Raw genomic sequence first — 26868 nt, 5'->3', positions numbered from 1 at the left:
TTATGGGCAGTTCAACAGCCAAAATGTATTATGCTGGCAGTTGGCAAAGAGCGTTATGAGACTTCATCAATAGGGAAGGCTGCAGCATTCGTAAGAGGTGCTGCATCAGCACCAATAAAAAGTTATAATTGCGGTCATTAAATGAAAAAAAAAATGCTCGCACTGCCTTTGCCAGAAAAATCGGCACCTAGAACCAGACAGGAGGTAAAAAATGTTCACTGTGACTAAACTCAGTCCCGCAGAGCAGCCAGGAGAGTCAGCAATTTTCTCCCAGCAGCCTCTGACAGGGAAAAATGCGACTGCAGCTTCCGTGGCAGGGATGGCAGCAAGGGCTCTGAGAGCTTTGACTTCCACAATCCACGCTGCTCGTGGGGTGTTTTTAGGTCCAGGCAGCAATGCCACATTTGCTCTTGAGGTTTAACAGCTGGGCTAGTTGCTTCGAGTTCCTTTATGTTGGAAGTTTCCACTTGTAAATGTTTCTTCCCGAAGAGGGATGCGTGCGCTTTCCTCCCTTCCTTGCCGAAGAGGCTCTGCCTGGAACCTGGAGTTCTTTCAGATGACGCCTGGATAATGCAGATCAGGCACAAATTTGGAGAACGCTGGGATCACTGTGTTGCATAGGTCAGGCTCCAGAAACCGAGCAGGAGCAAAACCACCGAGCTGTGGCCCACATATTTTTTTTTTTTGGTACAATTACATGATGAAAGAACCTGGTTAGGAAGTTGCGTCTGTTTGTGACATGCTATAGCAAAATCCTGGCTTTAAAATGTCAACGTACTAAAAATATTGCTGGAGAGCAATTTCAAGATAAACCTGCCTTGGCAAGCTGTCGTTAACCATGCCAATATGTGCAGAAGCTGAGTAAATAAAACAAACACATGGGAGCGTAATGAGTCAAAGTGAATAATGCAGAATAGCATGAGAGTGAGGTGTGTTTTTCCACTGAACAGAAAGGGCTTGTCTCGGGTGATCTCTGTAACCCCTCCCAGCGTAAATTGCCTGGATGTTTAGCATTGCGGCACACAAATTGTTTTGGAAAGGGTGCGGCGTTGGATTTTCTGACTGGTCAGTGCAGAGCAAATGTGCTCGGGACACGGAGGCGAGGACAGAAGGGAAAGCAACGTGCCGAGGGCTCCCGCCAAAAGGAGGAAAAAAAAAAAAAAAAACACACAACAGACCTCAGCACCAACAATAAAGCAGTTGGTCTAAGCAAGATCCGCGAGTTTGACACGAGAGCTTAGGAAATCATGGACAAAAAAGTAAAGAAAGATTGCCGAAGTCTCAGAGCTCCAAAAAGTAACTTTTCATTTATTATATTAAACAATAACATCTCTCTTATTATATTAAACAATAAGCACATGAGATGGGTTAAAATTAAAATACCTTTCTTTCAATTTGTTATGATAGTCAAGAGATAAATATAACTATGATAATGTACATATTTGGAGATATTAGTCAAATTTAGGTCAACATTGCAGTTTCCACTTTATGTTTCCACCTTTTTTAGGTCATACTAGAGAAAGTCGTATTAACAGGGACACCAAGAAGAGCACGCTATAATTGTAACAGCAGAAGGAACCATATTCACTAGGAGTCTTCCTTTTATAGTTAAAAGGGAAAGGCAGAAGTTGGAGAAATGAAAATTCCATTTTATAACAAATTAGCCTTTATTTATAAAACTTTCAAGTAAAAAGAGCATTATATCAACTGATCAAACAAATGTGTCAATGAATAATAGTTAACATATTTACTCTAAAAATAAATCTTCTAAGATTCCACCATACTCCAAGCAAAATTCCTTTCTAAGAAAAGGTGTTGTGGAGTCTACAGAGAGATGCAATGGCTGACACACAACAAGAACTTGGCTGTTCCTCTGGCGTCGGAAGATATTTGAACGAGATCATTATTAGCACAGATAATTCACTTTAACTGAGTTCAAACGCAACATTAGGATTAAACAGAAGTGAAATTCCTGAGAGGGAGGAATAAAACGCAGGAGGAGGCAGAAATCAAACTCTGACATGAGGGAAAGCAACAATTCTACTTGGACCAAAATTCCTTGGGCCTCGGTTCTACAGAATAAATACTCTTCTCAATGGAGAAACACTAAAGAAGAAATAGTAACCCCAAAAGGATTATAAGAAGAATCCAAGAAAAGTGCATTATCTTTCAGCATAAGATGACAAAATGATTTCTACAAAATTTCTGTCAACAGATTTCACAGACAGGAATTAAAAACAAAAAAATGTTACAAAGTCGGACACGGCTTGGAATTGCCTACACTTTGCGAGCACATGACATGAAACATAATACAGTAAGGACAGATGATCCTCACAGGGCAGAGATTTCATAAGGAAAAATTTGCCAATATAAAAACATTTCATACAGCAGTATTATAGGAGTACTGCTTTTATGAGCATCTGCTTTTATTGCAGAATGACTGGTATGTTTTACAACAAGAGCATTTGACTATGTCTCAGGGAAACCACTTGAGGCAAATGCGAACATACTGGTCTATAAAGGAATAAGCGGGTAATTCAATATCTGTCCTACATGCAAAGTTTGCATGCGTAGGTTCAATGTGAAAAATTATCTGTCTTTCCTGTTTTAACTGTTGTGCCTCGGTGCTGTATGCAATTCATGGTTTTCCATGAGTCATTCCAGCAGTGACGGTACTCTGTATAAAATACACATGTGCCACTATAAAAGCCTACTAAACTCTTTGTGATTGCTCAACGTACTACAGAGTCTAATAATTTATCCAAGAAGAAAGTAGAATCACCTCCATTCTTTCCTCAAAGCCAAGAATGCAATGGATAGTCATTCCTCCTGAAGTAAAAACTTAGGTGGAAATGGAGGAAAAACAGAACTGAAATCCAGATGACAATTATGAGCAACCCATATAACTGGAATGAGGCAAGAAAAACACGTTTTCCACCTTAGCATGTGCCTGTTTGATCTGTGTGTGTGTGTTTGGGGCGTGGGGGGGGGACGACAGATCCTTAAAAACAGTATTTTAAAAAGGAGAAAAAAAAAGAAAAAAGTGAAATAGAAGCAAATGTAGGAGAAAAATCATTGCCTCAGCCTGAGAAAAAGTTCACGTCACATGACCCACACATGCAAGAAGATCAGAAATTAAGTCTACATTTCAAAAAGACACTTGAAAAACTCAAAAGAATGTGAAATCACATCCAGTGCAGATGATACCTACTTTCTGCCAGGTTTCTCTCTCACACTTGGCACAACTAATGAACACAGGTTTTCATGCCAATAAAAGTAATCTTGAAACAAATTTATTAGTAGTAGTCATTCCTCCTTTTTTTTTTTTTTCTTTCACCAGAACTTTGAAATTCTAAGAGCCACGATCTAATCTGTATTTCTGTATAGATTCCATTTCTGTATCCCTCTCTCTCTAGAGAATACATACTTACACATAAATGTTAATATATAGAATATATATGCATATTCTACATATTCATTGTATATACACATTTTATGTACAGCACAAGTAACTATATACTAGACATAGTATGTGGACATATATAGTATATACACACACTATTATTACATTATTCAATACACTATATATATATATACACACAAATAATATGGATCTCAATGTACACTGTATATGCACTGTGTATACTCACATTTTATATATCTTGCATTGTACATATTTTATCTGCCCAAATAGCAAAAGGCCTATTTGTGCTTGAAATTTCACTGTTCTGGAGGAAGAATAAGATCAGTATCTTGCAATAAATTTTGTCTTAGAGTAAGTGCAGTTATTATACAAAACACTAAGTTACAAGCATAAGGGAAGAATGTGGGCAATCTTCCTTTTTACAAGGAAGGAAAACTGTATTAAATAAAGCAGAGAGAAATCACAGCTAAGTTTTCCTCTACCACAGTGTCTAAAATGTTGAATCAAAAGTGTTTCAGTAAACCTAAGGTCACTAGATCTTATACACTGTGCATAGAGGACATTTGCTTGATCTTCTGTTATTGTCCAAGCAAGTAAGAAGAATGAGTCCATAAGGAAACAGGAAAATAATCAGTTCTAACACTATGTGGAATGCTAGATTAATTCACATTTCTGGCTTCCTGCTCAACATCTTGAAAACACCGACTCATTGCCTGAGAAGCATTATAAATTACAATATTTTTCAGTACTGACAAAGCAGCAGAAAGTCTTGTTATGGTACATAACACAGAAAATGAATCAAGCTATTTAGCTCATCCACCCTGTCCCACTGGAGTGACATCATCCAAGTACTAGTCCAAAAGTGGTTATCCTTTCAAAAATGACACTACATACAAATGGTGTTTTATTCTAGCAGAAGAGACACTACAAAGACTCTTGCCCAGTGAAAATGAAAAGGAGAATCTTACTCACGAATACGATTTGTTTAACTTCACTGAGAATCCTGCACTGCAGCCATTCAATTATGAAAACTGCTCTTTCACAGCAAGTTTCATATCTTGTTAGCTATAGACAGACCATGTTTGTTTTCAGAGACTTTGAGTCTTGTAAACCAACAGAAAAGAGAATTCATTGATGTTTTAATACGTTTGATCATTTAAGCTGACATATTTTAGAGAAAAGTTATTTCAATGAGAAGGGAAAGCAAATCAGCTTCTGTAAAATTAGAAATCCTACTGCATTCAGGAAAAAAAAAAAAAAAAGGAATAAAAATCATCAAATGGTTGTTTTGATGCTAGAATGCATCTTCTCCCCTTCTGAGGCAAATTAAAGATTCACATTATTTGTAGTACCAGTAGCACAGGAGACACACAGAAAACAGGGCATTGTGACTCCTAAGACTGCATTTTGAGATAGGGGGTTTTGGGTTTTGTCTTACATATTGCTGCACGTGTAAATGAATGGATGTACACGTGTGTGCATGCACACACAGACATGCACTCACCCATATAGCTAGTCACAAAATCCTGAGACAACCAATGCTATGTTTTAGCGACGTTTCAGAACTGAAAACTACTAATAAGATTAAAATAATCCAATTTGATAGTTATCTCTGTGCAAGGAAAGCATCCAGAATAAGGCAATTACAATAGCATGGGGAAAGATTGCTTTCATTCAATGAACAGGCACTATCATTGTATTTTGAAAAATAAAATTAAGGAAGCAAGGGCATAAAAAATGTAAATGCATTAACGATGACAAAGGAATAGCACGTTTTCCAGAAAATAGGGAAAATGTTACAAGATAATGGCTGCATGTGTAAAAACAAAGAATGTTAAGTACCCGGTTTGTATTCCTACAGAACCAAGGATAGGAAAGCAGATGCACGTTAAGGACATTAAAAAAAATTGTGCTAGATGCCTACACTATTTAGACATAAAAGTGCAAGGCAAAGACAACTGAAGTCTCAGAATTCCTGTAATTACCAGAAAAGGCATTTTAGTAAGTAAATAATTCACAGACTTATCAGAAGGGCTTTCTATATGACATGGAAAACGCGTTGTGTTATCCTTACCAGGTGGAATTTTTGAGTTCCTCAAGTGTATATAAAATCTGTTCCTACTTGGACTTACTACTGCAAGACGTGTTTAAAAGCCAATCCAGTTCTATAATTTATGCATGAACATGTATTTTGCAAATAAAATCTGTTTGAATTGGGCCTTATTTCAGCTAAAGAATGCTTTATCTGCAACCCCATACTGTAAGATAGATGGAATTAAAGAAAACAGAGGTAGAAACTGTCTCACACTATCAGATGGATAACACAGAAAATATGATCTTTGTTCTGGCAGGCAGAGCAAAAGAGTAAAATGACTTGTTAGGGAGAACTCAGCTCAACCTTGCTAAGTTTTAAGTTGCTTGATTTTACATGAAAGAAGCACTCAAACTTTTACCACAACCCTGTAACCACATTTGCTTATGAGATAAAGCTAGATTTTACCTAGTTATTTAATTGCCAAACCATCATATTTGTCCAATTTACTACAACTGAATTAACTCCCTCTTTTACATCACCTACAATTAAAAGCCAATGCAAATAAGTGTTTAAATAAGGAAAACTACTCATTCTTACAGGATTCAGATTTGAAATATTTAAACACTTCACTACGTTTGTATTCATCATATATAAATTGCCAGATTCTTTCATAAAAGCCATATATCCTGGATAAAAAGGGAACATCTAATAATGAATTTATACTGGAGACTTTGATGTAGATAACACACCCATTAGCCTACTATGAATAATTAAATAAATGTAACAAGTGAAAGCTAGTTCTATAAATATCTTTTTATAACATTTTCTTTGAAATTCATACTGCAGCCTCAAAAAACAATGGAAGTCAGGTAATAAAAAGCCAGGTTCACAAGTTGCAGTTTTCTATATGCAACATTGTCTTCAAGATAAAGAAATTTTGCCTTCGGTATCTTAGGATCACGTGTTAAATTTCTTACAAGCAGTAAATTTTATCTAGAACATATAATACAGCTTATACAGTGTTTCTTGCATATTGCGCATTTGAAAAGCCACACAGAGCCCAGTTTGATTGAACCAGACAGCCTTGTTTAGAGTTGAGGGTGACTAGAATTATTTTCACAACAGAAACCAAGAATTTAGTATTTTATAAAAGCCACGTTTAAAGGATTCACTCGGACAGGGTGGAGCCAAACAACCTCTAGGAGTTTGGCATATCAGCCTTACTGAGCGCAATAGCCAACTCAAGGTCTTCTTGTTCTTGTCTCCGCAATCGAGCTAGTCTTTCTTGCTCTGCTTTTTCACTCTCACGCTTTGCCCAAGCCAGCTGCTGTTCTTCATTTCCAAACTAAAAAACGAGAATGGAAAACGAATTAATAAATTTACCAAAAAGCTAGTAAAAAACCACAATGAATCAGACTCGTTAAAGAATATATGAATCAAGTATACCAAGCTGTCTTAGGGTAGTTCTCCTGAACTAAGACAAATTCACTCACTCATTTCCTCACTTCATCCTTTCCTTTATCTCCTTAACATCTTCCTCCTCCCACCAGAGAACTAACCCATCTGGGCCGCACGTCCCTGCATCCATCTCCCAGTTGTGTATGGACGTGGCCAGAAGACTGGAGCCAAACAAAAACCCCACAAACACAGAAGTTAGCGGTTTGGGAGCATCACAACCTACATCCACTTTTGAGGATAGCAAATGTGTAGCTCTTAGCTGGTTAAACCAAGACTTATTTACTCTTCTGCAAGTCCATGGCAGAGTTTTATTGCAATATTTCCTGCTAAGGGTGAGGGGCTTCAGTAATGACTCTGGAGACTGCTGATTTGTGGGAAGATTCAATGCTCAATCAAAAGTTACAGGAGCACTTCTTGCAACTGTTCATAAAATACAGGTTGAGTTTTTCCAGTAAGAAATAATGTAAGAGAATCCAATTTACTTCAGCAGAAAATACTAAAGAAATATAACACATTTTAACATCGAGCTTCCAAGCCTGTTTGTGCTTCCCAAAACACTTTAAGCACAACGCAACAAAACTGTTCCAAAATTATGGTCCGGTATTGAAGTATGTACAAGCTTGTTTGCTCAAACCTTCTCCATAAAGTACTATAAAAATAGTTAAATAATAACAATTTAAAACTGAAATACAATCTGTTACTGTTTAATTTTAGCACCCACCGAAGAGGATGATGTTAGCAGAAGTTTTGGCAGAGGTGCACACAAATGTTTGCATTATATCCCACTCCTAAAATTTGCTTTGTTCTATCTTTTTTTTAAATGTTCAAGAAAATCTGTTTCTTTTTTTCCCCCTCTCCTTCTCTCCTGGGAGAGAGAACTACACGGAACGTATAGTTTTAATTTCAGCTGAATGTACGCTGCACAATTGCCCTCTGGACCTCAATACAGTAAGTCTGAACACAGCAAAACAGGCCACGGCACCAGCTGGCACGGCTACTCCTTCCCAGACAAGCTTGAAATATTGAATTTTACTGAATTCTAAATGCAGCTTTAAGTAATAGACCTATGCCTAGCTGCATATGTGCTATGTGAATGCCCCCACCTTTGCCTTTTCCACTCTGCATTGTATCTGTGATTCATATTTTTAAATAAATGCAGCTATTTGTATTTGTTTAAACCCAAGTCCAATTTGCATTTACTCAAGTTAAATTATGCCTTGTCTGTATGCTCACACTTCCTCATTTTATTTCTCACAATACCTGCAAAATCATGGTAATTTGATGCAAAGCTACTTCTAAAGCTACTTTTCTTCAAACAGTGCCTCTGCTTACAATGCCACCAAAACTTCTCTGAGAACCTTTGCACTCAATGTTATTGACATACAACAGAAGAACCACACATTTAATATCTTACAATGAAGAAATCCTACTATCATTACTCCTTTAAATATTTTCAGGGAGCAGATGACAGGCAAGATTTAAGTGCTAACTAGAATTTTAAATAGATTTTTAAATAGATTTTTTTCAAGATATAGTGAAGACAGGCTCAAATAGAAGCAGGACTTCTCCACGTATTCCAAGGATTCAAAAAGAACATCCTACAGCTAGGACCAAGAAAAACAGTTATTATTTTCAGTAGTTTCAGAAATACAGTAAGCTTTGGTCAAACTTTCTGGGGTGCCTTTTTTTCTCTTTAATGTTGAGAAAATACATTTACTTATGTAGCTTGTATCTTTGGATAAATCTTCCAAAGCTTATGACAGCCCAACTTATGACTTGTTTACAATACACACTTTATTTTAGTGGAAGAAAAAAAAAGTAAGAAAAAAATTGGAACCAAATCTGTATGTGCCTTATTACAAAGAGTTGGCATGAAGTAAAATTTTCAGGAGCATAACTGACCATTAGATATTGAAACAATTATTCTGGCCACTGATTCTTGCACAGATGGCCTACAAAAAGGTCATGCAACTCAGTTACAAATCATTTAAAACAATAACATTTTTTTTGGATATGTCCAGGTTTCAAGAAGTCTATAAATATGTATCACTTATGTGACATTTCATAAAAACTCTCATAGCTTTTTTTTCAAAAGTACACTCAGACCCAATGGCTAAATGAGGAAAACAGCAGGTTCTGCTGCAAAACTAATGACATACAAAAAAACAAGCTATGCTGACTTGTGTTTGCTAAATTACCAGCTTATATTAAGAGAAAGAAATCAGCTTGGTTCTAAGTGCTGTTTTTTTGGAAATTGAAATGCTTTCTTTGCATTGACAGATAGTTTTTCTTGTTATTCCGTAAATTGAAGCTGGAAACTAGAAATACTTGAAACATGAGCTACCAGAATATTTTGGTTTGTTCCAAAGAGTCATACCCAATGCCAGTAAAGAAGTTAAGAATGTAATACACTTGAACTCTGGGTGCATGATTTGGCCAATATCTCTTAAAAAAAAAAAAAAAAAAAAGGCACATTTTCTAGAGTGCTACTAAAAACTAGTGAAGATCTTCATGTTATTCACTTGCAACAGTAAAGAATTCCAATTTGAAGTCAAGTTAATCAATTACTCAAACCTACATTATTCTAAGAATCTGTTCACAGGTTTCATTGACTCAATCTGCATGTCAAAATACCTTCTGTAAGTAAAATTGCTTTTAATTTTCTTTATGAGCAAAATTTCCCAAAGAATAGGTGAAGACAAGCACATCTTTCCTGATTACGAGGTAACTAGTACACTTAAGACTTTATACAGAAGGATTAAGAAATATCAGGTGTAGCAACATAATCGTGTTATATAGGCAAGCAAAAAATAAACACTGAAAAGAAGCAAGAAACACTCTCTTCTCAAATTGGTAGCATTTTGTTGTTGTTCTTACAGGAGTAGAAAGCAACTCACAAAATAAATTAAAATTTAATTTTATTGGATGAAGTGCCACCTAACAATAGTTAGAAGTGGCTGCTACTCAAGATCTCACTTTTCCTAATTTTTCCTCGTCTTTTAAAGTTACTCTCACCTCCTGGAAACTTGATGGCACAGAGAATTAAACGCTAGACCACCCATTGGGACAGTGATCAGAGATTTTGGTTAATCGCTTGATGCAATCCATCAGTGTAAGCCACTCTTTTAAGTTAAGAAATGCAGTCTGTAAATAAGACAACAATAGCTGGGAAACAGTCATTCCATTCCTTGTCTCTCATTCAAGGATGAAACTAGGTGGTGTTCAAGAAATTTCAGATAAAGCAAGTTTTGCGTCTTATTTTTATTAAGAATGTCACCATTTTGTATACAATCACAGAATTTAACTGTGCACCAAATTCAACAGGCTAATACTAACTGTGGTAAAGCATACATAGTATCTTCATCTTTGACATCTTCAGTATCATAGATAAATTAAAGCACTGAGGCCAGCCAGAAGTATGCATAGATGACCTCGAGTAACAATATAAAATAGAAAAGTGATACACATTTACTAGGAACTAGTAACTAATAATCAGGGGAAAACATTTAACAAATCAGCAACCTGAAAATTTCAGCTTAAAGATCTCCACTTGCTGAACACTGAACTGTGTTCGTCAGAGCTGAGTGACAGATTAAGCTGGCAATTTCACTGCGTGGCAATGTGACAGAAAAAACACATGAAAGAAGGAAGAAGTCTGAAGCTGTGGATAGAACAGATTTCTACCTACGTGTGGAAGCATAAGAACCACGCTGCTACTATATTTACATTGATTTCCAATTCAATAACATACCTGCCAGCACTTAAAACAAAGCCAGGCTTTTAGAAACCTGGATATATTTAATGAACAAGTACTTGGCTTCGCCTTCTGATACTGTCTTTCGGAGTGCAAAATGGATGCTTCTGTATTGGTTCTACAAAACAATCGTTTTCTTTGTCTAACAAGGGCTTTTCTACAATACCAGTAACTGCAACAAAATTCAACAGCTAAAATTTCAATCTCTGTCTCGTTTACGTATCCTTAGCATCACATTCCATTGTATACAGCAAACATTGTGACAGGATTGTCAGAACTTTTTTCACAACAAATACAAATACTTTAGGGAATCTTTCCCTTTAAGGATTCACTTCTCAGGATATGGTGAAATTGCTATATAAATGTCTCCAACAATTATTTTTTGAATCTTTACATCATTGGCTCCCCAAAACCAGTTTACAGAATAGCCTCCATGCAACAAAAACAATACACAGATTCTGCTACAAAGAATTTGTGAGTAAAGGCACACTGTACTAAAATAATTTAAATGCAAATAAACCCTTCAAAATTTAGTATGAAACTTGAAACTTCTTTTTTATTGAAATAATACCTTTTTATTACAGAAATATTAATACAAAAACAATGAGGACAGCATGAAGGTACTAAGAGACAGAAGCCAGTGAACAGTAGGTTTGCAGTTAAAACAAAAACCCAATAGATTGCTGCAAGCAGAGCAGAAAGTGGTTTGCTCAGAGACAATGAACTTAACTTACAGAGCTGAAGTCTGCAAACCCCAAGGAAGAGTCTTTAGAAGTTTTACTTGAAGAGGAGGGAGCAAATGGATCTTTTCCACTAAATGGGTCCCCAAACCCCTTTTTACTCTGAAACGGGTCACTGCTGTCAGCCCCAAATGGCTGGAATGGATCATGGGGCTTGGGAAAATCTGAAGACCCAAGGTGGCTTACAGGAGTACTTTTACCTGGAAAGTTTAGGGGAAAAAAAAAAGGAGAAAAAAGAGAAGTTACTTACCACGGACAATGCAAACCCCTTAAATAGGAAACTTGTGATGCAATTTAGCATCATCCATTCTTCCTGGGGTAGTTTAAAACTTAACCAAATACAATACTATTCATTTCTCAATGCAAATCATCTCAAATAGTTGATTTAATTGATTATTTTTCTTACAAATACTCCATATTAATACAATCAAGGTTTAAAATTATAAAACCCAATGTAAAGACATTTGATCAGAAAAATTTGACAAGCATGACTTCAGTTCAATTTCCAGGATTAGAGACATTTCAGATTGAGATAATATAAATGTCAAAATATTTGGAAACATATTAGTAAAGATAAGTAATTAACCATGTTAAACAGAACAAAATAGTAACTTATCTGTGACTTTACAGAACGCATGCTTTTTTTTTTTTTTTTTTCCTGGAACTGGTTTATACTTGTACCACTATGTGCAACGGAAAACAGCGTGATGAAGAAATCACCTTGTTCTGGGGTGCTTGCTGTGCAACCCAGTTTCTGTAGGTGACTTCTTGTTCTTATACTCTACCCCAGTAACAGATGCAATCACAGGAGCTATTGTGTATGCTCATGAATCATGGTTGCAAATCTTGGTTGTTGCATGTAGAACCTCAATGGTTACTTTTAAATTCCCTTTGGAAAAACTGTTTTTAGGTCAAGTAACTAAACAGAAAAATGTAATTCTTTCATTTTATTTTATTTTTTTTTAAAAAAAAGGTCAGTCATGATGATAATGTATACTTGACAAACGATAAAGGAAAACCTAGAAACATTTTTAAAAGAAAAAATATTTACAACTTCTCACATAGCAACCTGAATTACATACCTTATTTACATTCATAAAACTATTTTTTAAAGCTTCCAATTGTCTGAACTATAATTTAATAGGAATCTTATAATTTACTCACATCAGGGCACACACATCAGTGTGTACTTGCCATGTTTAAGACATGGCCTGCTATCTTTTAAGAAAGTACTTTCAGTCAGTGGCAGGTGCTTATAAACATTAAAAGCTGCATACATCAGGCAGAATTTGCCTGAATCTGTGGCAATCCTCATTTGTCAAAGAGGAGAAATAAAAGATCAGCAGACTTGCACTAACTAAATAATCCATCCAGCAGCCTGCCTCCACCTGCCATTAAATCCCAGCTCAGCCTTCCCGATCCCAGAGGCCACCCAAAGGCCCATGCCCTGCGGTCAGCCTGCAGGACATACAGAATCAGAGAATGGCCTGGGTTGAAAAGGACCTTAAAGGTCATCTAGTTTCAACCCCCCTGCTCTGGGCAGGGTTGCCAACCACTGTCCAGCCCAGCCTTGAATGCCTCCAGGGATGGGGCATCCACAACCTCTCTGTGCTGGTGGCACCGACTGGAGGACTGCAGGGGCTTTGTGGTCCTCAGGCTCGGTCAGGAAGAACCAAGCAGAGTTACCTCAGTAGCGCTACCACCAGCCCTGTTCTCCACTGAGAAGGCATTCAACAGATATTTAATGCCTGCCAATAAGCCAATGGAAAAAATGGGAAATGAGAGCAACAGGACCTCAGGTAGGACCACATCAAATTCCTGATATCCTGAGTTGGAAGGGACCCATGAGGCTCATCAAGACCAATTTCTGACTCCACACAGGGCAAGCTAAATGTTTAACAATCTAAGAGCATCATTCAGATGCTTCTTAAACACCAATTGATCATGACTTGCTGATCAGCAACAAAAATCTTAGAATATTACACGCAGACATTCATCATACTGGAATGTATATGCAAGAATGTTGTACCCTATACAGGGAAAATTATTTTTTCCACTCAGGTTGGGTCTCAAACTGAATATGGCAACTGTGCGTCAGGGAAAATGCAAAGCAAGTTAGGAAAGCCCTCAGGAGAACGAGCATACAGAAAGAGGTGCAGGAAACAAGACACGTGCAGCAGGAGACATAACTGGGTTTGTTTAGTCTTAAGAATATTCAAGGGGAACCCGATCATAGTCTTGGCTGCAAATCGGACACCAAGAAAAACTAATAGATTTAGACGTTATGAAGACAGATTTATATTAGACAATTGCTAAAATTTCTAAAAAACTTAAGAATACTCAAGACTTCTTAGGGAATTTGCTGCATTCCCCGTCATATCCAAGGGGTTCAAGAAACGGTATCTAGAAAGCACGCTGGTCGTGCTGCCTTGAAGCTGGACAATGGATGAGCTCTTAAATGGTCACTCCAATACCATTTTCCATGGGGAATTTTTCAACTATAATTTTCCAACTATATTTCCAACTAATTTTCCAACTATATGTGGGGCTTCTAAAAGACAGGCAGATCCCATCAAAGATTTGTCCTTCATCGAAGGAAGTGACAAAATATACAGGAAATACCAGCAGCATTTGTTCTCCCCACAAGCCTGGACCCTCCTTAGCCAGTGTTTCCATCTGCCTTTGCAGAGGCCATGTTTTGTTCACTGGAAACATTTTACTGCATTTACATCCCGTTCATCTCCATCAGATCTCACCTTCTGACACATCTATGCAATGTAAGGAACAAACCTGGCAGAAGATGATCAACTCAGCAGTCTTTTAAATATAATTCTGCAGATAAAGGAGCAAATCATTTTTTGAATTACAGAGAGCTTTCTATTTTTAGGTCAAGGCAAAACAAGAGCCTACATTTTTTTCTTGTTCCCCTACTGCCAGATATAGCAAGCAAATTCTCTCCACCCTGTATTGTTCCAAACCAGATTTGATGGACGGAGGAAAGACCAGTCCATTTTAAGCTGCTCCTTTCAGAGGTTAAATCTTCTGTTGCTGAAACCACTTTGTGGAATTGGTGACTGTTAATACGAATGCAGGTTTTGCAACGTATTTGCTCAGCAAACCTGTTTTTTTCTAGGTGGCCTGTTTAATGTTTTTGCACAAAGCCCCTAGTGGTTTCAGAACATAAACAGAGAGCATCAGGGGTTTCTTGTGCTTCATCTTCAGGACAGATCAAAAAAGAACAACTTGGCTGTAGAGGAAATGTCACCGTGAATACTAGAGTTACTGCTAATAACATAGAAAATGTTCATTTTATGTTCAGAGTGCCATTTTCTTTAGTTCTGTTTGCTGAAGAATAGAAGAGGAGAGGATTTTAATGCTGTTATTTTGAAGAATACCAGAAAGGGGGCAACCTTTATGAAACCTAGGTTACTTTTTGCAGAGAAATTTAAGGGCAGTGCCCACACGGAGAAGCCAATCCTAGCACTTGCAACAGACTCCTCAACGAGTCCTCTTTTGGTCCACTCTGTATACTGCTTATAGCCTGTGATATCCCGCCACACTCAGCAAACATGGTTTTGAAGGCCTGGCAGAAGTTTGTTTGGTTTTAGATGTTCAAATTTACTAATTTATTGGCCACAAATTAGTAATAATGACACCAGAGTTCTCTTTCTTACGATACATCCTTGCTGGCTTACCCCAGGTGTGAATCCCCCAATGCAGTAAGTATATATTTAAATAAAACTTTTGTATTTATATGTTTAGCATGTCAGGGATGTGGATAAAGTATTTCTATAACATAAAGCAAAAATACAAAAATCATATTTAAAAAATTACCAACTGAACTGAAGGACATTTGTAAAATCATAATATTGCAAAATAAACTATCAGTAGTTACTGAGGTGCCATTAATCTTATACATACTGGTGACTAAAAATACTACATTTTATAACGATACTGCTTAACATTTTTGAGGTATGGCAATATGAAAGCAGAGGCAAACAGTTGTAACCCTTACTTATTTGATTTTTCTGCTAATAGTTTCAGGGGAAAAAAGTTTAGAAAAAAGCAAAACAGGTCCTATTCTGAAACCACAGCAGTTTCAGCAGTTACCCAAGTGGTGCACCCAAACCACACCGAGGACTCACTTCAGCAAAAAGAGATGATGAACAAAATGGTTTACCACAGCAAATGCTGTTAACTTATAGTGAACTCCACCCATGTGAAGGGTTTATCTAATTTCATACCCCACAGCAAACTTCAGGGTTGAGATCTATAGTTCAAGGCAAATATAATCTCACTGGTAGGATGCAATTACAGAATTTGACTTACTGCATTACAAGATACTGACAGTGAAACAATGAAACATTTATAGTTTTCACTATATTCCATGTTTCAGGGATGATCCTAGCTTTTTGCTTAGAAAAGTACCCCCTGTATTACAAGAAATAGCATGTTTTTGTGTGTTTAAAGACTTGTATTATGCATGCTGACAGGCAAACATGGCAGAGTTGAGGTGACATGGCTTTAAACTTTCACTACACAGGTACTCCTTTCTAAGAAACGTTCTAAAGTGAAAAATATGCTCTAAGAAGTCAGTCATGCTATGTAGGATAGGTAGTGACAGTATGAGTGAAGTCCATACCTGCAATTATGTCTGAACAAGTAATGCCAAGGTTCCTCACACATCTTGTCTTGTATCTGCCAGAGGAGGTGTTACTCTAGCAAATTTTGAAGACTGTGCAGTGTGTAAGGTGTTCCCCAGCAGAACTCTCCCTTGGCACTTAACCTAATTTATCTATTATTCCTAACTTACTCAGCATGTTTTTTTTTTAACCATGCTGTTAAACTATCCAGCTCTTCCATTGATGTGGAATAAAACTTTTGTAAACTATGAGCTTTAGGAACTTACAGAAAAAAAATTATTACCAGCTTTCAGTGTTCTTGAAAGTCCATTAAATTAAAACCAATTTTCTACAGAATACTCAAAGGTATTTGTCCTCAACAGGGGCTATTTTTGCACTGTATTTCAAACTCAACTGTTTGGCTATCAAGCTGTGTGCACAAAATCATAATATATAATTTTTAGTAACAGAAAGTAAGGATTTTTCCTATGCAAAAAAAAACTCAAAACAGTTTTTGCTTATTATTTCCAAAATTCTCACCTTTTGCTAGTCAGTAACTCTCACCGTCTTAGCTTAAGACAAATATTGTTAAAATTACAGACTTCTGAAAAGGTGAGGTTAGCAGAGGAATCGTTGTATATGCAGATAACGAACTGTTCTGAAACAGATTCTGAACAACCTATTTCAACAATCGGTACTGAAATATCTTTACTGTGAGAGATCAGCATAAACAACAGAATCAAAGCGTGAATGGAATTTTTAGTTTGTGGCTAGGGCAGGTGCTCCACCCATGAGTCATTTATCCTAAACAACAAGGGATGCCTGTATTCTAACGCAACTGTCAGGTCTTCTAGAAGGTATGAAAAAAAAAAAAAAAGTTTTCCTGTCTGTCACAAACTTTTAGATTGAATTTTTCACAGTCAGCTGCAGATGAGGAAAAAATAAAGGTGAACAGGCACCGTGCTACTCGTGAGTAACCTTGGGGACTCAAGAAGCTCTAAGGAAACAGGTGCGTGGTACCACTTAGAAATAAACAAAGCACTCCTGTGATCGCGCAGTGAATAACAGTACTCTATATTCCCCTTTAGACAAAAAGGTGATCTGTATGTCTTGAACATGCCCATGCAAGTTTAAAAAATGTTCAAATGCAAGGGAATTATTTTAATTATTTTTTCTCTCGTTAAACTGAATGCTTAACAGAGGGCTGTTAATAAGAGGTCAGTGGTCATGTAAACTGACAGTACTTTTGCACTGCTTTATAGATGAAAAATAAGTCTAAAATTATAAAAACAGTCAAACCATAAAATGCCTTAAATTTAGAGAAGTGACACACAGAAAAAAGAACTATATTTATCAGAAAGGACATAAAGGGGGAGGAAGCATCAAATACAAAGGCAGGCAGCAGCAGAACAGGGCTCTACAAACATTGTCATTCCGAGAGCTGCCTGCCCTGCCCCTCCGATTCATGCAAGCAAAGCTGTGGCTGACAGCATGAAGGATCTGATCACGCACAGTACTGCAAGGCATCTACAATATTTCAGGGGTGCAAACAAAGTTCAACAGTTTGGGTCTAGCTCAACAGCTTCTAGTTTTCACGGTAGTTCAATAAGATATTAAGATCTTAATAGATCTTTACTAGATCTTAAAGACCCCACCCCTTCTCATTTTTTAAAGCCATCAGCAGATTTAGATCTCTTTATCTTCCAACTGGCAAGATGAAAAAAAAGTCACATAAGCCAAATCTGACTGATTGAGTCCTATGTCAGTGGGGCCTTTAGAGACTTAATTGCTGTCAACAGCAAAATACTTCTATCAGCTCTGCAATTTGTCATTTGGTAAAAATACTGAACTCTACCACCTTAGTAAGCTAAATTTGTGATTAATAATATTATTATGTAATAATTTCTAGTCACTCATATTAAATATTGGGCAAACCTTTGTGTTGGCACTCAGGTCTTTTGTGACTCCACACAAGCGAGGCATCTCTGAAAGATGAGAATCATACTTACTAATTCAAGGAAGGTTAGTTAGTCCCCTATTCCGTCTTCTCAAGATTTTTTGCAGTATTTTGACATTTCAAAAAACACTGCCTGTCAAAAAAGCCATGTGAGAACGGAATCGAAGTCCTGAACTCAAAGATTGAGGTGTTAACCACTAACCTCTGAAATGCCAATTTATAAATTCAGTTTCCATAATGCATCAAAGCTACCAAGAATAAATGGATCAAAAAACAAAGACAAAGTTATTTGATGAACTGACTGTGTGCAGTCTGGAATAACAAATTCCCAATACCGCTTATTTTAATACCTGTATGTCAAATAGCAGCTAAGTAAATCCACTAATTTCTTTTTTACACGGGATGAACTCAGTACTTAGTCCTTTGATTACCCAAATTATGATCTTTTTCTGCTATTTAAGTTTTTGTTGGGAATACCAATACATAATTTTGTTAAGTACATTATCATTGAATAAGTCCATCATTAATATAACACCCACCACCTCTATTAGTCACTAATATTCAATATATTTAAAATAAATCCTAATATTTACAAAGACTGAAAAAAGCTGGAATGGTAAAAACAATTGTTTTTATTAAATAATCACTACAAGAAGAAAACACACTGAAACTACAATTTCTTCCTCCATTTTTTGGACTTTTATATTCTTTCAAGGTTAAAAAGGTCAAAACCACTATAAGCAAGCAATAAAAATTTAGAAGAGGTTGAAGGTTACACACTGGTTAGTGGTGAAGGTTCTTCCACTAATATCACTGGTTAACAGTACTGTTATAACCGCAATGTGGAATGCATGGTGCTGCATTTAAAGGAAGTGGGTAAGGGTGGGGCAAATGCAGTAGGTCCCACGATCAAAGCACTAGAGCATTGAATTTTACTTATAACCCAATCACTGACACCCACACAGCAGCTTCCTGTACTTTAAAAAAAAAAAAGAAAAAAAAAAAAAGAAAAAAAAAAATCTGTTTCTCTCTTTTTGTAATCAACAACTTTTACCTAGAAACTAGTTAGCGGTGAACTCTGACTGATTTCAATCTGCAGCTCACGGCAGAAAACATAATTGTTAATCTGTGAGAACCTGCATAGACCATTTTAACTGCCAGGTTTCAGTGTATCGTCTCTTTCTGACTACTTATTCCTAATTACACAACAGTTCTCCAAAACCCAAGAACTGGTCTAAAAAGTACAAAATGACCAGAAGTTCTGTAGTGCTAAATAGCACACGGAACGCCTTAAGACAGAAAATAAAATATATTTATAAATCTACACAACTTCAGTTGTTTGTTAGGACAGCTTGAGAAAATAACTTCCATTGGAATTAACATCCCTGTCACACTTTGCTGAAGCACTTCAATATATACTATTATTTTCTGAATATAAGTAGCAATCGACATTGCCTTGTTTTCATTTAATAAGCCAAGGAGAAGACAAATACAAAGCTCATGATGCAAAGCACAGACCTGCTTATATCTGGATAACCTTTTTGTGCTTTTTGAACATTATTAAAAGGACAGCATCAATAAATAGAGGAAAAACTTTCACATCTCTCAGAAGAAACCTTCAAGTCGTCCGGTACCACCTGGTGAACATCAAAGTAAGTCAGCCAAGTCCCAGGGGAGTTGTGCTGAACCTAATGTCCATCAGGAACCTCATGGACTACGAATGCATTCCTGAAGAAAAAGAGCATGCACATACTCCTTGGGGGATTTCTATTAGAACATCTGGTCAGAGTAGCTGAAGAGCTTTTTCTTAGCTGATCTTCCTCAGCCTAAAAAGAATCTTAAACCAGGTAGGGGACAGAGATACTGATTTTTCAAATCTTTGCATGTAACAAAGGGGTGTTGGAGCTTTGACATACACCTACATCTAGGCTCGTTGCTTCTAAAATACTTCTTGTCATTCTTTGTTTTCACTCACTAATTCATTAACCTTCCTCCAACTCTCTTTAAAGACTGTACTTTAAATAGTTACGTGGAAAAAAAAACAAACATTTAACCAGAAAAACAAACATATGGAGCTTTCTCTTGGATCAAACATGGATCGGTTTAAGACTGAGAAACATCTGAAAGATCTTGAAGACTTTGGTTCAAAAAGAAGAGGAAAAAAGGAGGAAAGTGATTTATGAAGAACAGAACAACTGTAAGCCTGAGAGTCGGCCTAAGATACAACTTTTTTAACTTTAACAATCTTGTGATGGTTATCCCCTCTCCTAACCTTAGTTTTTGAGAAGGGAAAGATACAGATCTCAAGGGTGTCTAATCCATGCCACACAGTGTTTGCCTATCCTTGCCAGATAATAACAACCACAGACAGCTGTGAACAGAAGTGCCTGCTAACACAGCCATCAGATCATTGCTGCTTGTCAACTTCCAAGCTTCAAAAAAAAAACAAAACACCAGTGAGTACAAAAACAGAAGAAAAAAAAGAAAAGCAACGAACCTTTCAGTTTATAGGTTATGATTTATATGGTGAAACAATGATTGCCCACTGCAACCCTTCTACAGACAAAGCTGCCATAACTGAGAAATCCCCTTAAGCACGACCTAAAGAGCATCTCCAGAGCCTGTCTGTATTTGAGAGCAGCTATCTGAACTGCACATTCCTTTTGCAGGTTTCTGCAGGTACACCTGAAGGCCCTTTGATCTGACCTTCACAAAAAGAGGCTATGTCTGACTTTTTTCCCTGTCCCAGTGTTCAGTTCCAGAGGTTAGCTCTGCCTTTGTCTTCATGAAGAAAACAGACCTGAGCTGCAACTCCTCATTCATCTGGACAAAACATGGATGTGTGGGCAAGGAGGGAAACCATGGCACACTTTGGCCACATCCTGGTTGTCCAGCACACTCTGCAGTACCTTGACAGATGGATCAGACAATGCTTGTGTGTCACTTAAGTCCTAACGAACTCTGAATGTTGAAAAGCACTCAATCAGGAGCAATCCCTGATGGATTTTATTAGTTTTCCATGTCAACTGCTACTTTGGGAAATCAGGCAGTTTTAAAGCTCTGCAAAAATATTAAATGGTATTTTCTACTTGAGTTTTGAGTGTTGAGGACAAGTAAAGCTTTATGTGAGATCTCTATTGCAACTAAGAAAAAACAAGCAAGTCACACAAGGAATTTTCAGTATTAAGATCTGACCCTTTCTACAAGTTTTACAAAAACAAGTATGAACTGGGAACAGAAAGGCAACCTATAGATTTGTCTGTTAATAACTAGCATTTATCCATCTTTCAGCAAGATCTTTATCACATACTTTTTTTTTTTTAATTAAACAGACCAATGAGAAAAGTAAGAAACAACGGAAGTTTCTTTTCTGTTGTTTGTTTTCTGAGCAGTGTTCCCATTTCTAACACATATTTGTATGCTTCTATCTCTTGTTTGAATCGCAGTATATTACTATAAAATTTCTCATGCTCTAAGTAACCACCGAAGATTGCTTTAGTGTGGAAGGAAGGGAGGAGTATAACTGCATAAGCACACAAGGCTCGTTTGCTTTAAAAAAAAACTGCTTTGTTTCCTCCTCAGTCTATTTTATCATAACAACATTTGCTTTTGGTAGAGCAGCGGAACCTTAAAAATATTGTGTCTCCCAATGAAAGGGAGAAGTACACATTTAAACAAATTTCTGAAAAGACGGATTAAAGGCTGAGTGCACACAACTAAATTCAAAACAAATTATTAAAGCTAGATGTCCAAAATTCTTCAATATGCACAAAAGAAAGATTGAAAAGAGACAAATACAACAACAAAAAATATGTAGGTGAATCAATTCTCTGGAATGTATTGCTCATTTTTGCTGTTAATATAACACTCTATTTGCTAGGAATAATCATGTTTCAAACAAGAAAAAAAAAACAGAAAGAAACCACATGAAAGAGATAATATAGGTGTATTTAGTACTTGACTCTTTCAACTCTATGGAGGCCCTTTAAACACTGAATTGTTTTATGCAGACATTTCCTAAAAAGAAAAAGATGGTCACTTACACACCTCCCTTGAAAACCAAAGAAAGAAAGAAAAAAAACATCATAGGTGATGGCAAGTAAGATTACCTTCAGCTTTTGAACTTATGCTTCTATTGGCATGTGTCCTATTTGTTGGTATTTGTCAACATCACATATTATATCTTTTTCAAACTACTAAATACCCTCTAGTACCTCGAAGTGGGAAATACTTACACAAAACAAGCATGGAACAGACTGCTTCAAGAACTTTTCCACAATCCTAGAGCATTTTCTGGCAAATTTTCATCAATACTCACCTACACAGAACCTCATCATTCGACTTCAAGGTTTTAGTGTGCATCATAATCTTTTGAGGAATAAAGTCATAGTAATAGGAACAAATCAATGCTGCTGCAATGGTCTGCTTATAACTCTGTTCTATTAAACAGTATTTTCCAAACCTGGGATCAATCTATGGGACACCCTTGTGACAGCACTGTTTCATGTTATCCAAGGAGCTAGTTCTAGCACAACTGGTTTGCAAAACCAGTCAGAACAACAATACCTGTTATAAACAGGATGAGTGCAGAGTGCATGCTTTTCTCCAAAATGCAACTGCAGAAAGGTAGACAATTCTCAGTAGTATGACTATCAGACCAGTAGAAAGGTAGACAAAACCTTCCAAGTTCTAGACGTTGACCCCCATGTTTGGTGTAAACTTCTGTGCCTATTCAAATGAAGAAACCTGAACTTCTTTTTACTTTTTTTCTCTTCTTCCCTTTTTTATTTTTATTTTTTGGAAGCCAACTACATTTTACTCCTAATATTAACTGAACTATATCATTGCTGTTAAAAGTAGACTTGAAACTAACAGTTCTAAAGTGGCTTCAGTTCTTCAAACAGTTTCACTGGTATCTGAATGTTTTGACAAATCAGCTCTAGGAGGGCAAACAAGTTGAAGTTGAATCTCCAATCAGTTCCAGAGTTCCAGTCTTATTTTTTTTTTGGACAATTCCTGCCAATTTACTGATAATCTCATACCTTTTTCCTCATGGTTGAAATATAAGATGCGATAGAAGACCGTCAACTTGTCCTTACTTCAAGAATATACAGTAAATTGGGGGAACTGGTTATTAAGAAAGAAAACCTCCTTACCACTGGGTGGCTTGGGCCGTGGAGGGACATTTTTCTTCGGTGGTAATGCTGGTGTGTCTGATTTGCTTTTGAAAGGGTCATCTGAGAATCCCATCCCTCCAAAAGAGGAGGTGAACGGGTCTGAAGCTACTGACTACAACAGAAGAAAAAGAAAAGGAGTGTAAGCACATTGCAGAAAATCTGGCGTTTCACAGAGGCTACAGGTTAACACATGGAAAAACATTAACTTCAATTGTGTAGGTCTGACCTCATTTTTTATGTCACTAGCATAAGATATGAACATCCACTGTCAGAGGTACTAGGATTTCATTAACACTAAAAGATATTTACACTCTTAATCACTTAAGTATGTCTAGAACTTTTACTCCTAGCAAAAAGCTGATAAGAAAAATAAAAGGAAGTAAAACTCTATTTTTATTAGTTGGCAATGAACAGTCATATTACAGTGTGGCCTTTACTCTGTGATAAGCAGAACCATGAAACAAAGTAGTAACTGGAAAAACATGGTAGCTTGCAGAACAGACACCCTTTTTCCAGGTTTTCTTAAGTTACACATGCCTATTTGTTGTTTTTGTTGTTGTTTTGTAAAAGCTCAGGGAAAAATTTAAAAAATTATCATTTTAACATATTTCCTATATTCATCTGGCTTTTGCAAAGGACTCTAATAGTGATTTTAAAAGGCACAAAAAACTATGCCATGCAGGAAAATTTATCATCCCGAAAATGACAAAGAGGAGCTTTGTAGGCAAAGCTAAGGCTCAGCCAGAGCTTCACTAAAGCTTCCAACTCAAGCCAAACACACCAATATCAGTAAAGACTGCTGCCACCTAGTGGGGAGCTAAAAATCCCACAAAACGGTAAGAAAAGTTAGGAAAAAAAATACAGAATGTTTAATTAGCCAAAAAGGTAATATATTTTCTAGTAAACATTTACTCTACGATGTTCAAGCATTATTGTGTTGCAAAATGTAAAAAGTCAGGCAACTGTAATTACAAGTCTGCCTCAAAAAAATAACAGCAGAATGACTATCCAGACAAGACGGTAAGACATAGTTCTATTTAGAATACCCTATATACCCTGTTTATAACAATAAACCAAGAAATAGCAATTCTGTGCAAAACTGTGAAATGTAAGCACACAATATTTTCCACCCTCCCCTGGTTTCCTAAACTCAGGGAGAAGTTTAAGAACAAGTTAGAATATCATGAGAGATGCAGCATCCAAGTGGGCCTCAGAACTTAGCAATATATTGCCAGGCCTAAACTTCCTTTATCTGGAACAACTACCTTTGCTTACAAGGAGTTCTTTCTTTTGCTCCACTGGTATTTGAAAATGTATATGAAAAATCAATTCCCCCCCTCCTTGAATCTACTGGTCTTGGTAAGACTTCACTGTACCCGAGACGGATGAATAATGTTTTGCTAAGTACTTAGTGAGACTGATCGGAATAAAAGCAGAAGAAACATGTTGTCAGCTCAAAAAATACAATCTTATCACACCCTTCAAACAAAAAAAAAATACAATTTTTTTTAAAGGACATTGGCTTTCCTTGTAACCTTTACCTTTGACATCTGACTGAAGTCTGCAAATCCCTCCCCACTACTGAAAGCGCCACTTCCAAATGGATCCAATGTTCCAAATGGATCTGAAACGGATGTAGAAAAAAAAATATATTTAAAATATTACATAAGAATTCTGAATAACTTATTGCCAATAAGGTACGAAACTGGGTAGGTGATTAAACACTTGCATTTTAACCTGCCAAGTGATGTTAAGAGAAAATTGCACAGAGCAATAGGTTTTCTATCAGTTGTTTGAAAGAAAAAATAGAGCAAAGTATATAGTTAATGTGAGGGCTTTATCTTCATAAAACATAGTAAGAGTACAATGGTATTTACCACCAGTTCACAATATACTTTGTTTATTCTCAACTATTTGATTTTTCATTCATAAAGAGATACCTACTTATTCATCTTCACAAGAAAAAATGTTCTTCTTACCTGGACCTTTTGAAGAGACACTGGAAGATGTAAAAGGATCACTGCTTTCAAAAGGGTCAGACTAAATAAGAACAGATATACATAATTATTGTTCTGCTGTACTGTGCACTAGTCTTTCTGTGCAAAGAAAAATCTATTTCTTTAGGACAAATTATTTCTAGTTTCAGACCACTCTATTGTGGACATGTGAGAGGATGAAATTGAATGAATAGATGAAATATGGAGCATTAATCCATTTGGCTATTGACAGCATTGAACAAAAGTAAGTAAACTAAGTATCTACATGCAAAACACATTTCAAGTGAAAGTTTATCACATGAATGATATGAGTTCCTAAGGCAAAATTAAAAAATCACACTCAGAATCTGAATTGGAAGAGACCCACAACAATCATCAAGTACAACTCCTGGCTGCACACAGGACCACCCAAAAAATAAAAATATCAATAATAATTAAAAATATATATATATCAAACCATATTGTCTGAGAGCATTGTCCAAATGCTTCTTAATGCTGACAGTCTTGCTGCCATGACCACTTCCCTGGGAAGCCTGTTCCAGCACCCAGCCACCCTCTGTTCAGTCATTAGTATTCAGTCTTTAAGCAACAGAGACTGAATATTCAAATCAGACATTTATATTATCAGTAATTCAGAGATACTGTATATCCCAAACTTCTTTTTAAACAGATGGTGTTTACAGCTGCTCTTCTGCACAGAAAATCTGCTGTTACCTAAGTACAAACCTATAGACTTCAACTAACTTTCCACTGACTGATATTAGTTCTAACTCTTGGGTGGCAATAGTCAATGAATTCTGTAAGAGTAGAAAAATAAACAACAGCAAAACACCACACATACATGCCAGTACAGCTCAAGAACTCTGACTGTGATTATACATTTGACAAACATGTTCTGGGCAGTCCTTCCACTGTATTGGCTCTATAATCCTTTAGCCAGATCAGTTCTTCGATCCGACTCACTATGTGACTGCACGAACAAACACCGATGGAGTGGAGGTAATGGTGTGAATGAGTGAACGTTGGAGGTATGAAATTTCAAACAGAAAAAATGCACCCATCTTCATAATGAAAACGCATCATTATTATGGAACTGAAAAGATCAAGCTCCTGATCGCCCCAAAAATCCATACTAATTAAAAATAAAATGAATTGTGTTTTCACCACTTAAGATAAAAGTTTTTTTTTTTTTTGATATTTCTTTCCTTTTAGCTTGTCAATAGTGAAACCTATTGTATGTGAATTTATAAATTACTGACCTTCGAGGGTAAAGTGGAGGGTTTTGTGAATGGATCTGATGTAAATGGGTCGCTCTTCACCTGTTTCTTGAAGAAGTCCTCAGGGGCAGAACTGCGAAATGGGTCACTTTCCTTAAATGGATCGCCTCCAAATGGATCTAGAAGGAGTGTTAAAAGGCAAATAGGATGTAGCACCTACTAAGCAAAACAACAAAGTAACACCGTAATGAACCATCCTACGTTTCTCCTTACACTCACTGATTTTTTTTCTTTATTAAAACCAACACCAACAACACCATCAATCGAACAAACTGCCAGATAGTTAGTACCCAATATAGAGAGTAAGTTGTAACAAGTATGTATTTTCAGTAAATATGTGACAGGGTTACAAGACTTTACTTAATGAAAAGTTACCCACGTTATTAACATATTGATTCTGAATGCCAATATGGTCAGGTTTTTAAGT

At 36.6% G+C, this 26868-nt stretch overlaps 1 protein-coding gene across 6 annotated transcripts in view; it reads right to left on the bottom strand.

Moving 5' to 3' along the window:
* Positions 1 to 1288: 1288 nt before the first annotated feature.
* EPS15L1 (epidermal growth factor receptor pathway substrate 15 like 1) overlaps positions 1289 to 26868 on the bottom strand; it is a 42449-nt gene continuing 16869 nt past the window's right edge. For 5 of the 6 annotated variants that reach the window (XM_035348009.1, XM_035348007.1, XM_035348008.1 and 2 more), the window contains 6 exons: positions 26424 to 26560; positions 25147 to 25207; positions 24709 to 24791; positions 23147 to 23279; positions 11406 to 11611; positions 1289 to 6804 (listed from right to left, as the gene is read on the bottom strand). In XM_035348009.1, coding sequence (XP_035203900.1) covers positions 6658 to 6804; positions 11406 to 11611; positions 23147 to 23279; positions 24709 to 24791; positions 25147 to 25207; positions 26424 to 26560 — 767 coding nt within the window. In that variant the 3' untranslated portion in view covers positions 1289 to 6657. The remainder of the gene's footprint in view (positions 6805 to 11405; positions 11612 to 23146; positions 23280 to 24708; positions 24792 to 25146; positions 25208 to 26423; positions 26561 to 26868) is intronic. The other variant, XM_035348010.1, reaches the window with a different exon arrangement.

Source organism: Oxyura jamaicensis, chromosome 28 (genome assembly GCF_011077185.1).
Source record: "Oxyura jamaicensis isolate SHBP4307 breed ruddy duck chromosome 28, BPBGC_Ojam_1.0, whole genome shotgun sequence".
In the NCBI taxonomy this organism is placed as follows: domain Eukaryota; kingdom Metazoa; phylum Chordata; class Aves; order Anseriformes; family Anatidae; genus Oxyura; species Oxyura jamaicensis.
Note: the sequence above shows the minus strand (reverse complement) of the source record. Positions and strands in the feature narration are given on the sequence as shown.